Here is a 13,175-nt window from a genome sequence, read left to right as displayed (position 1 = left end):
AACCGTCTGTGTGCAGCAGCACCCCTAAAACTTAGCTGAGCACCCTCTTGATCCAGCAATGTCCCCACAAGAGCACATGCAATAGGGGAAATCCAGACAGCCTCATAAGTCCATACAACAATCAAGGACAGTGGATAAATCACTGACGCGTTTCACATCCCTTACTGGTGCTTACTCATAGCTGAAAGGGCCTTGCCTCTCTGGAGACTCGCACTCCTGATTGGCTTTTGACAGGAGCCATTGGCTTCCCGCTGCTGTTAATCACAGCCAGTGAGCCAATTAGGAGACAGAGGGGGCGGGGCCGAGCTGATCTCTTCAATGACCAGTTAACTGTGTGAATTTATGTGGGATTATTATGCTTCCTTTGTTATTTTTAACAGTTAGATATAACTGTTGATATGTTTAATTAAAACTATTTAAATTCAGGCAGATGCAAAACACCATAATTTAATTTGGTTATAAATGAATGTATTAAATGGCCATTATATCATTTACATGAGCTGTCTCAGACTGTGAGAGGGAGGGCCAGAGGTGTGTTAGCCAGTAATGCTCTACCACATGGTACTATCACTCTTACATCAGAGGCTTGCTAACCGGAGGAGAGAGCAAAGTGATGATCTTTTGACTGTGGTGGTGCTCCTTCATTGTTTAGTGACCAGACTATTGATGAGTAAGGTCGCTAACCTGGCTACAGTCACAAAAAAAGTGCAGCGCTCGCCTTCAATATAGTGCATTCAAATTATAGTGCATGAATAAAAATTAAAACAGTGTAAAAGTCATCCATATATACATTTTCATGAGTACATCTTTTCTTTTAAACATATATACAGTCCATAAATAAATAATTCAATGTCTGTGAAGAAAAAGGTTGCAGTCCCATACACCAAAAACTCTTCAGTATTTGCCTCTGATTGCCACAGTGGCCTTCACCCCACCTATGGGTGTCTTCTCACCTGCTTGAATGGACCTCACTAATTACAGGAGGTCTATATGCGCTTTGCAGTGTTATAAATGGCACCGCTCCCACTGGCTGTACACTCCAAATCCGTAGCTCTTAGCGTGGTGTCAATCATTAGGAGGCAAGAGGAAAGAACCATAGTGCAAATCGCTAATAAAAAAAGTATTTATTTCCATATAAAAATCCCCTCACATTTCAGAAGTAAAAAACGGGCATTTCACAATACAATCCTCATCATACACAGCTCGAACTAGTCCCAGCGTGATTATGTCACCGCCCACCTCACTCATAGCATCCAATTGGCTTTCTTAAAGGTTTAGGCTCATTGGGCGCTACAAGTGAGGTGGACGGTGATGTAATTTCGCTGGGACTAGGTAAAGCCGTGTATGCTGAGGATTGTATTGTGAAATACCCGTTTTATTCTTCTGAAATGTGAGTGCATTTTTATATGGATATAAATACTTTTTATTAGCGATTTGCACTATGGTTCTTTCCTCTTGCCTCCTATTTGATTGACACCGTGCAGAGAGCTACGGATTTGGAGTGTACAGCCAGTGGGAGCGGTGCCACTTATAATACAGCAAAGCGCATATAGACCTCCTGTACTGTAGGTGAGAAGACACCCATAGGTGGGGTGAAGGCCACTGTGGTGATCAGAGGCAAATACTGAAGAGTTTTTGGTGTATGGGACTGCAACCTTTTTTTCACGAACATTGAATCATTTATTTATGGACTGTTTATATGTTTAAAAAGAAAAGATGGACTCATGTAAATTTATTATATATGGATGATTTTTACGCTGTTTTCAGATTTTTATTTATGCACTATATTGAAGGAGAGCGCTTCACTTTTTTTGTGACTATATATATTGATTGCATTTTGTACAGGTGGTTGGATGGATAGTGGTGTAAGCTGCCTCCTATAGTATTAAAACCCCTTTCACTCTGGAGGCGTTTTTCAGGCGCTTTAGCACTAAAAATAGCGCATGTAAAGCGCCTGAAAAAAGCCTCGTCTGCAATCCCAGTGTGAAAGCCTGAGTGCTTTCACACTAGGGCGCTGCACTGGCAGGATGTAAAAAAAAGTCCTGCAAGCAGCTTCTTTGAGGCGCTTTAGGAGCGGTTTATACACCGCTCCTAAAGCGCCCCTGCCCATTGAAATCAATGGGCAGCGCCGCCGAAGTGCCTGCTTTTAACCCTTTATTCGGCCGCTAGCAGGGGTTAAAAGCTAGTGCCCAAAAAGCGCCGCAAAACGACGGTAAAGCACCCGTTAAAACTAGCGTCGCTTTACCATCGACGCCCGGGCGCTGGCAGTGTGAAAGGGCTCTTATGCTGTGTACACACGACCGGACTTTCGACGGACTGAATCACGTCTGACTTTTCGACGGACATTGATGGACTTCCGTCGAATCAGACTTGTCTACACACAATCATACCAAAGTCCGACAGATTCGACCGTGATGACGTATGACCTGACTAGAATAAAGAAGTTCATAGCCAGTAGCCAATAGCTGCCCTAGCGTTGGTTTTCGTCCGTGGGACTAGCATACAGACGAATGGATTTTTCGCCCGAACTCGAGTCCGTCGGAAAGATTTGAAACATGTTCTAAATCTAAAGTCCATCACATTTTCGACAGAAAAGGTCTGATGCAGGTCCGATGAAGCCCACACACGGTCGAATTATCCGACGGATTCGTTCCGTCGGACAAGTTTGGTCGAAAAGTACAGCCGTGTGTACACGGCATAATGCCCCGTACACACGGTTGGACTTTCCGACGGAAAATGTGCGATCGAAGCTTGTCGGAAATTCCAACCGTGTGTGGGCTCCATCGAACATTTTCCATCGGATTTTCCAACACACAAAGTTTGAGAGCAGGCTATAAAATTTTCCAACAACAAAATCCGTTGTTGGAAATTCCGATTGTGTATACACAAATCCGACACACAAAGTGCCACGCATGCTCCGAATAAATTAAGAGACAAAAGCTATTGGCTACTGCCCCGTTTATAGTCCCGACGTACGTGTTTTACGTCACCGCGTTTAGAACGATCGGATTTTCCAACAACTTTGTGTGACCATGTGTATGCAAGACAAGTTTGAGCCAACATCCGTCGGAAAAAATCCATGGATTTTGTTGTCGGAATGTCCGATCAATGTCCGACCGTGTGTACGGGGCATTAGAGTTGAATAATAGGTGGTTTATACACAGGTATAGCATCGAAAGGTTTTTTCACATTTATATAGCTTACCCGGCTATGCTGCCTTGCATTGGTACTGGGATCTCTAGGCTGCCTAAACATAATTACAGCTTTTGACAGATAACAGATATATACATTTTAAATGTGTCTTTAGCCATTTACTTAGAAACTAGCTTTAATTCCCAATTAAACCTTTAGTAGAATAATCTGTCCCATGCCAGCATGCTGCAGAGCAGAATTCTAGCTCTCTGTGAGGGAGCAGTGATCTGTCTGATACGTCCTTTGCTGACTCAGAGTTAGAGCTCTCTAATTAGGGGAACTTGAATTTTGCTGATTGCAAAGTTACAGGTCATACTGGCAGAGGGCAGCTCAGACTTCTGCAGAGAGACCACTGCTCCCCTTTTGAAATCACTGGCAAGAGACAGGCTTTTCTACTTTAAAAAGAAAACCACCTGTAAGACATTAAACACCTTTTGTTTTGAAGCACATGGAATGTATTTAGCTGACTTAAACTAAAGGTTTAATTGGTCTTTAGGAATACTGTAGGGAAACCTTACTGTTTGCAGAGCTGTAAAAGCTATTATCTTGCTAGAGTTTGTAAATTTGATGGAGGGTCTTAGTGTAAGGTAACTTGTCACACAAGTTAAATGTCACTCTTGCTATTTTAATTTGCAATGCTGAGTCATCATACTGTGCAAATATATAATGTATGTGTTCAATGTGGGTTGATTTTATTGCGGTATTAGTTGTGAGCGTGACTTGCTTTTCTATTTGTCAAATTACAGACCTCAGCAAATCTTCTGCGGCTCTTTTTCCAAATGAATATCTGAAAAGGAAGCAGAGTTTCCAGAGAGCAAGTTGTGCAAAATGGCCATTACCTAGCTGCAATCGACTCTTCAGAGTGTTTGGAGGTAAGAGTCTAATGCGTTGATTCAGATGGGCTTTTTTATGGGTTAGTGCACTCAGCACAAAGAATTTAGCACTTCATACGATAAGCAAAAGACAAATCATTGTTTTAACTCATAGTTAAAGGACCACTATGCGCAAACCATCAGCTTTTTATAAACCAATTTATGTAAAAGGGTTTTGATAATCTGTTGGCATGGAAAACCTTAACTATGAGAAATGATTAACTAAATGTATTCTTTCTTGAGAAGAGATGGGATAGGATTACCTTGTATAAATAGACAAATGGTACGTATACTTCACTTGGTAAAAAAGGTGTTCGCTTTAAGGGAGCGCTCTAAACCTAGAGGAAAAAAGGTTTATCCTATGCACAAAGAAAGAGTTCATTACAGTGATGCCGCGTACACATGAGCGGACTTTTTAACCAGACTGGTCCGACGGACCGAGTCCGGCGGATAATTCAACCGTGTGCGGGCTTCATCGGACCTGCATCGGACTTTTTCGGTCGAAAATCTGACGGACTTTAGATTTGGAACATGTTTCAAATCTTTATGTCGGAACTCCACTGCACCCAGTTCCTATGGAAAAGTCCGCTCGTCTGTATGCTAGTCCAGCGGACAAAAAGCGACGCTGGGGCAGCTATTGGCTACTGGCTATAAACTTCCTTATTTTAGTCCGGTCGTACGTCATCACGCACGAATCCGTAGGACTTTTATGTGATTGTGTGTAGGCAAGTCCGTTCATTCGGAAAGTCCATTGGAAGTCCGTTGAAAGTCCGTTGGATAGTCCGTCGGACCAGTCTGGTCCAAAAGTCCGCTCGTGTGTACGCGGCATAAGAGCTGTGAAAGTGTGAAATAGTCTTCTACAGTATCTAGTCCTAGCCAACTCTAAATTGGTTCAAAAAAGGGCTTGATGTCTTTCTATATGCAGAAAATGTAATTGACAGCTAATATATATATATATATATATATATATATAGGTTAGAAATAAACAGGCAGAGATCAACACATACACAGGTAGCCGAGTGTTCCAACCATATATCCCAGATTTTACTATACTTGGAGGGACAGCCTCTCTGTGTATATATTAACTTTTTTTGTAGGGGAGAGTAGAATTGATATACACAATCCAGAATTAGAGTGTTGGGGGGAAGTGCCTGCATCCAGTTACAAATTATCACTTTTCTGGCACTGTAAAGTGTTTCTGGTGGTCAGGTAGGCCCAATGTAGAATATACAGCTGTGTTAGACAATCCAAGACCCTAGGAGAGACCAATTTACAACTATCTAGTATTTCCTCCTTTTGCGTGTCGTCCAGCCCCCCATGTCCACCTCCCAGCGAGTCTTGAATTGAAAAGCTATATTAGTGGCGGAGTGTGAGTAGGATATTGTAAAGAGTAGAAATCAACTTTTTGGGGTCAGAGCCATGGATCACCTCCAAAAGGGGAGTTGTTGACAGCACTGGGTATGCCTTTGAGAACTGAGTATGCAAGGCATGCAGAAGCTAAAGGCATTGAAAGGACAATAGAATTAGGGAGAGAGAGCTAATCTTTCAGTGTTTGAAAGGTTTTAGGGCCATCATTAGATATTACATGATGTAGATAGATGTTCCCCTATGGAGGCCCAGAGGATTGGGTTTAGCAGAGAGAAGTTTGAGTAAATGATTGTTGAACTAGAGAGGCGTGTGGGAGTGGAATGTGTGAGTACTCAGTTTAGTCATAGCCAGTTCAGTTGGTTGTAAGTCAAGCTCATCCAGTCATGAGGCGCAGCCGAGCCCCGTGTCCCGCACATGATGGTCTGCAAGGGGATGAAGACAGGGTGGGTAGACAACCTGCAGGCTAGGGTTTTGGCATCATACCATATCCAGTTTGTCAAAATGGTAAAAATGGGAAAGCTGGGATGCTAGGTAGTAACTATTGAAATCAGGCAAGGCTGCTTCTCTAGGGTCAGCTGGTTTTTCAAGATCTGCCAAGGTAGCTTATGCTGCTGCTACACACAAAGGTGTTTAATATGGAGTCAATGATTTTGTAGATTTGCAATGGTAGATACACCAGGGAATGCTATAAGATAAATATCACATATATACATAAACTGTGTTAATAAATCAACTGAAAATATATATAATCAGTAACTGCTCACCTCACGTTATGACCCCTGTTTCACCAGTGAGTCATAACAAGCTGTCCCCTATTATATAATCAAAGCCACATAGCGTGTTATCCTTCTGTTTTCCTTCAATTGGTTCCCCGCATCATAGGTGCACTCAAGGGATGATGGTACCTGAAACAAAATATACAATATCTAGTGCTTTCCATATGGTAGAAATTAATTCTCATTAAAAACATGTAATTACATTTACAAAAATGGCACTTGAGCCGTGCCAGCTGAATAAGGCTCGTACATATGTATCGGCTTAGCTAAGGATGCCCGGGGGATGACATAGGAGATCTGGGAGCGATGCACCAGAGCCCTTCAAATACAAGCAAATCATCTGGCCTATAGTTGAAGTCCACGTTTGAGGAGGTTAGAGCTAATGGAAATTGCTAATGGCTCCGTTGCTAAAGCGTAGAGGAGAGGGGAGAATTGGCAACCCTGGCGGGTGCCCCAGTTTACAGGATGGGTCAGAGACCCAGCCGTTCACAGATACCCATGCTATCAGTGTTTGATATAACAGTTGCACCCTCTTAATGAATTTGAGACCAAATCCAAAACATTTTAGACACTCCCAAAGGTAACTCCATGCCACTGAATAGAACGCTTTTTCTGCATCCAATGCCACCACCACCCTAGTACCAACATGGTTATGACAGGCCTGGAGATTTATAAATTATGACTGTATGTTAATTGCGATGCTTTTACTGAGCATGCAGCCCGTCTGATCCATGTGGATTAAGGATAGAATCACCTGGTTGAGACAGGAGGTAAGCACTTTTGCCAGAATTTTAATGTCCACCTGCAACAAGAAAGTAGGCCTGTACAATTCTGTACGATTTTAGGAATAGTGGGTTTTTTCCTGGTTTTGGAATTAAGATTGTAAGAGCATCTCTCATAGAAGCTGGGAGGATGATAGAATCGAAAATGCCATTGAACACGTCCAATAATTTGTGTAGCAACATATTGTACGTGGCATAAAATTCAAGGGGCATCCCATCGGAGCTGGGGGCTTTGGTGGAGGCTTATTTTGATTGGACCATGCTGTATGAGGGTTTTTTGCCTTCCTCCTGATTAGTTGTGGGTTTTGGGTTTTGTGGATGCAGGTTTTCATTTATTTTTGTTTTTGATTAAACTTTCTGTCTGATTTCCACCTGTTAAAAAAAATGCTATCCTTTTCCGCAACTACTGTAAATAGCTTAAGAGGAACGATACATACAGGGTCAGAGCAATGATTTATTGTGATTCATTCTTTTATCTGTGATTACTTTATCTTAGAACAGAGCCTAAAACCAGGCTGCCATTGCTGTGGTTTCTCTTTAGATAGCCAATGGCGCTTTGGAAATCCTTTGCCATGTAATAGTTTTTATGTAAACAAAGATTGTATACAATAAGACATAAAATCTCAGTTTAAAACAAACATGCATAAACAAAGCAAATGAAAATACATGTTTCACTTACAGTATATCATGTTGTAGAGTACATCATGATGCGTGAGACTGTTCATTAATGTGAATAAACAATTAATTTGAATAAAATAAACATGACAAAAATATTTATCTAGCTAGCCAAGTAAAAGGATAGGTAGATGAATATTTACACTTTGTCTTGTCTTCATTTTTTCAATAAAATTCAGAATAATCAGAGATGCGCGCATGCAGTATACCCCTTGTTAAAGCTAAAACTCCAGCAAACAGCAAGTTATACAGTTAAATACCTATATGGGAGCTGTTTTAAATTTCTTTTAGCCTTTTTTGAGGCTTACAAAGCCTTGTTAGACAACAGAGCAAACCTGGTGACCTAATGTTCCTCTGCTGTCAGCATGTCACTTGTTAGCTCTTGTGCACTGGAACTGATTGGCTCCTTGTAATGCACCAGCCTCTCCCAGCCTGGGCTCTATTGTACAGGGCATTACAAAAAGGCTTCCTAAGTCATATTTATGTGCTTATACTACTTGCATTTAAAAATATATGGACTGAAAGTGATTATAAACGATCACCTTGTAAAACAACCCATTCAGTTAAAATTGGAATGAAAGGCAAAATATTTTGGTATAGATATAAAAATACGTTATAAATGTCCTTTTTCTAAGTGATCTTGTTCCCTCTGTTCTCAGCTGCATAAGACCTGGGGGAGGAGAAGCAGCAGCATACTGAGCTTCCCAGTGAATGGCTGTGTGGGGGGTGTGTCAGGACAAGTCTGATCATTGGAGGAGAGCACACTGAGTTCCCAGCATAGCTAGAGTACTGACCACAGTGTGCTCTGCTGATTAGTGTGGTCAGTATTTAATAGGAAGGAAGGACTGGCAGAAACACCAGGGATTTCACATAAAGGAAGCAATACAAAGAGAACAGGATACTTTCTTATACAAGTACATGGTACAGCAGGCACATATCAGGAATATGAAGTGTTGGGGTAACAAACGCTTTAATCTTGTGTATTTATTTATTTAAAAAAAAACAAAAAACTGTAGTGTTTTCTTTATATCTGCCTGTTCATTTTTAAATGTCGTGCAATGTCTGATTTTCTCTGTGGTGCCTTTTTGGGACAACCTTCATTGCAAATATAATATGATTTCTGAACAAATTAAAAAATGTAAAAAAAAGACTTAAAACTAAACTCCAGGAATTATATTTTTGCAGACTTAATTGGGCCAGATATCAAAAAAATAAAAAAAGTACAAGGCGTTCTATGTATGGTGGAGGTGCTGATCATGTGGCCCTCTGTGGTCAGTGTGAAGAGGGGAAGCCACACGCAGGGAACCCAGAAGATCACGGGACTCACTATATGTAGCAAAGGCTGCTACAGTGATTTACAGCATCACCAGTGGTCCCCGATATCACGTATGCATATTTATATTGAACCAAGTTGGCCTTATCTAGTTTATAAAAAATATCTTCCCTAGAGTTCAGCTTTTAAACTTGAATGTATTACCTTTAATTCTAGGCCAGGCAGCAGGTAAAGCACATGCATGTGTATAAAGAAAGAAGAAATTACGGCACTTCCAGCATTAAAATACAAGTCTTTATTGAAGATCATGTGACAGAATCCGGACACCCTGACTGGGTATTTCCGCCAAGAAGCTGCTTCCCAAAGCTCTGGAACACAAGTCCAGCAAATCTGGCTGTAGTTACCCCAAGAACTAGGCAACACCAGTTTTAGAGTAAACCAGAATAAGAACTGTTTATTTGAACAAGAATACAGACTTTTATACTTAAACTTGAGAAGGAAGTCACTCACCACATTAGCAATGACCCAAATATTTACCCAAAAGATCACAGAATGGTTTAGCTAATGAGGTACAGCTGACTCATGGTTAATCCCATCACAAAGGATACTTAATTAACCACCTGGATGACTCAGATGTCACATTGCAGGTCAGACTTGCCGTCTCCAAGCTCACACAGTACAATACACATTATCATAAGTAAAAAAACAAAACTCCTTTAGAAAATAGCAGACCTACTTACAATAAAAACATTATAAACATTATGGCAGGGGGCCCCAGACAGGTGGTTTACTGATGACATCAGCATCTGCTATGAGTCCCACACTGGCATAGACCATCATGGCCTTTTTAATAATGTCCTTTTGCATTACATAACAGAACATCTTCCTAAATGCTTGTAGCTCCCTCAAATGCCAGGGCCCATAGTCGGTAGGCAAGAGGCAAGCATTCAGTCCCCTCCAAAAGCGTCTGTCCCGGGTGAGTCTATCACAGATCAATTAAAAATAGGTACAGGACATCCACGTACAGCTCTAGGCAAATCAGCAAATGCATTTCACACTCCTGTGTTTAATCATTGCATAAAGCACATGCATGAGCACCCCCATACTCAGAAGTAACATACTAAATATGGGCAGTGCCTCGTAAGTATAAAAAGAAATACTGAGGAAGTTTTTGCTTTGATATGAAAATGGTCGGGATGTTTATTAAAGCTCTTGACTGCAAAGGTTTAATATATGTTACTGATTGTCATGGTTATGCAATAGAGTTTGTCGATCAGCATACCTGTCTCCATGTGTTCATCTCTAGAGACCAGCTGACCCTCACCTGACTGCTTTTGTAACCTCTCCTCTAAGCATGGCCCCACCCCGGGCCCTATCAGGGAACCCTGTATTAACCTGTGCACTGCAAGCCAGCAGTGCTGATCAACCATTGTGTGTTAGCCTCTGTGTGTACTTGCTGTGTTTCCTACATCTGATTCATGTTACCGACTTTGGCCTGTTCTTAACTATTCCTGTCTGCTTGTGACCCTGACCATCCCTGTTTGCCTGTGACCCTGAACCTTGGCGTGTACTCTGTTGTCCTTGTCTGCTTGTGGCCCCGACCTTGGCTTGTCCCTTACTTTCCTTGTTGTTCCAGCCTGCTGCCTCCTTCCTCTTCTCCTGTAGTCTACCGTAAGCGTGAGCTGTGAGACCCTGGGGGCCGCGACCTGGAGCCAGACTGCATCGCAGTCCATCCTTACCATTAAAGGCTCTGGTGAACACCTGCTTGCTCTTAGACTCCGTGCCCTGGGGAATCTATGCTCTAGCTCCCAGTGGGATCTGTGTCAGTGATCCAGTAGACCTGATTCCTGAAACCTCCCAGGGTTCAATCCGCAGCAGTCAGCCGTACGGTCCACTACCTTGCGGTGCACTCCTGATCCCAACGGTGTGCATCTGTCACCCAGCCTCTAGGTGACCTGACACTGATTACCAATAAATTACATATGTATTGACTGGTGCATCCTAGAGGGGTTTGTATGTTTCTTATGAAATGTGTTTTGTAATCATTTGTAACTTTGTTGTTGTGGTTTCTGTTTATAGACTAGGAGAACAAGGTTAAAACTCTGACTTATTCGTGTTTAACTTGTGTGAGCTACATAACTCTGCTTCAATGTGTCACATACCTAATTACCATCTTTGTGTTAGATTTCAGAAGACACATGGACCGTATTGGGAGAAGGCAGTTTCCACATGCTGGTTACAGATTTGACTTTGAAGATGAAAGCCATGGATGGAGATTCAACCTTGACATGATTATGATATATTTTTACTCAATGAATTGGGTCATTGGATTTATTGTATTCTGTCTTCTCATTTATTATTTCTTTCTCTCAGTGTAAAAAAAATACATATTGATCATAAATAACACAACAGTTGTTAAACACCATGTTCATTTAATAAACTTCTATTCTGAAGTGTGTTGCAATGGGAGAGTATGTTTATAATATAAGCCACTATTTAACCAGATAGTTGTCAGTCAGTCTGTTTAGAAATCATTTTGTGTCATCACTCCCTAACATAATTAAGCCACATACAGTGGATCCAAAAAGTATTCACAGCGCTTCACTATTTCCACATTTTGTTATGTTACAGCCTTATTCCAAAATGAATTAAATTCATTATTTTCCTCAAAATTCTTCAAACAATAGCCCATAATGACAACGTGAAAAAAGTTTTTTTGAAATCTTTGCAAATTTATTAAAAATAAAAAAATCACATGTACATAAGTATTCACAGCCTTTGCTCAATACTTTGTTGAAGCACCTTTGGCACCAATTACAGCCTCAGTTCTTTTTGAGTATGATGCTACAAGCTTGTCACACCTATTTTTAGGCAGTTTCTCCCATTCTTCTTTGCAGGACCTCTCCAGCTCAATTAGTTTGAACGGGGAGCATCAGTGCACAGCCCTTTTCAGATCTCTCCAGAGATGTTCACTTGGGTTCAAGTCTGGGCTCTGGCTGTGCAACTCAAAGACATTTACAGAGTCACCGCTTTGTTATCTTGGCTGTGTGCTTAGGGTTGTTGTCCTGTTGGAAGACGAAAATTGCCCCAGTCTGAGTTCCAGAGCGCTATGGAGCAAGTTGCCTTCAAGAATGTCTCTGTATATTGTTGCATTCATCTTTCCCTCGATCCTGACTAGTCTCCTAGTTCCTGCCACTGAACAACATCCCCACAGCATGATGCTGCCACCACCATGCTTCACTGTAGGGATAGTATTGGCCAGGTGATGAGCAGTGGTTTCCTCCAGACATGGAGCTTGCCATTCAGGCCAAAGAGTTCAATCTTTGTTTCATGAGACCAGAGACTTTTGTTTCTCATGGTCTGAGAGTCCTTCAAGTGCCTTATGGCACACTCCCAGGCGGGCTGTCATGTGCCTTTTACTGAGGAGTGGCTTCTGTCTTGCCACTCTTCCATACAGGCCTGATTGGTGGAGTGCTGCAGAGATGGTTGTTCTTCTGGAAAGTTCTATTCTTTCCACAGAGAAACGCTGGAGCTCTGTCAAAGTAACCATCGGGTTCTTGGTCACCTCCCTGACTAAGGCCCTTCTCCCAAATCACTCAGTATGGCCAGAAGGTTCCTAAGAGCACAGTGGCCTCCATAATCCTTAAATGGAAGACGTTTGGGATGACCAGAACCCTTCCTAGAGCTGGCCGTCCGGCCAAACTGAGCTATCGGGGGAGAAGAGCCTTGGTGAGAGAGGTAAAGAAGAACCCAAAGATCATTGTGGCTGAGCTCCAGAGATGCAGTCGGGAAATGGGAGAAAGTTGTGGAAAGTCAACCATCACTGCAGCCCTCCACCAGTCGGGGCTTTATGGCAGAGTGGCCCGACGGAAGCCTCTCCTCAGAGCAAGACACATGAACGCCCGCATGGAGTTTGCTAAAAAACACCTGAAGGACTCCAAGATGATGAGAAATAAGATTCTCTGGTCTGATGAGACCAAGATAGAACCTTTTGGCCTTAATTCTAAGTGGTATGTGTGGAGAAAACAAGGCACTGCTCATCACCTGTCCAATACAGTCCCAACAGTGAAGCATGGTGGTGTCAGCATCATGCTGTGGGGGGTGTTTTTCAGCTGCAGGGACAGGACAACTGGTTGCAATCAAGGGAAAGATGAATAGAGGGATATCCTGGACGAAAACCTTCTCCAGAGTGCTCAGGACCTCAGACTGGGCCGAAGGTTTACCTTCCAACAAGACA

The 13,175-nt window shown here is 42.1% G+C and overlaps 1 protein-coding gene across 2 annotated transcripts in view; it reads left to right on the top strand.

Annotated features, from left to right (window-relative positions):
* The window catches only part of RNF180 (ring finger protein 180), a 112,730-nt gene extending 101,339 nt beyond the window's left edge, over positions 1-11,391 (top strand). For both annotated transcript variants that reach the window (XM_073623581.1, XM_073623586.1), the window contains exons 6-7: positions 3,939-4,064; positions 11,123-11,391. In XM_073623581.1, the coding sequence (XP_073479682.1) occupies positions 3,939-4,064; positions 11,123-11,316 (320 nt within the window). In that variant the 3' untranslated portion in view covers positions 11,317-11,391. The remainder of the gene's footprint in view (positions 1-3,938; positions 4,065-11,122) is intronic.
* The last annotated feature ends 1,784 nt before the right edge of the window (positions 11,392-13,175 follow it).

Source organism: Aquarana catesbeiana, linkage group LG01 (assembly GCF_042186555.1).
Source record: "Aquarana catesbeiana isolate 2022-GZ linkage group LG01, ASM4218655v1, whole genome shotgun sequence".
Classification (NCBI taxonomy): domain Eukaryota; kingdom Metazoa; phylum Chordata; class Amphibia; order Anura; family Ranidae; genus Aquarana; species Aquarana catesbeiana.
This window is presented reverse-complemented; position numbering and strand designations above follow the sequence as displayed.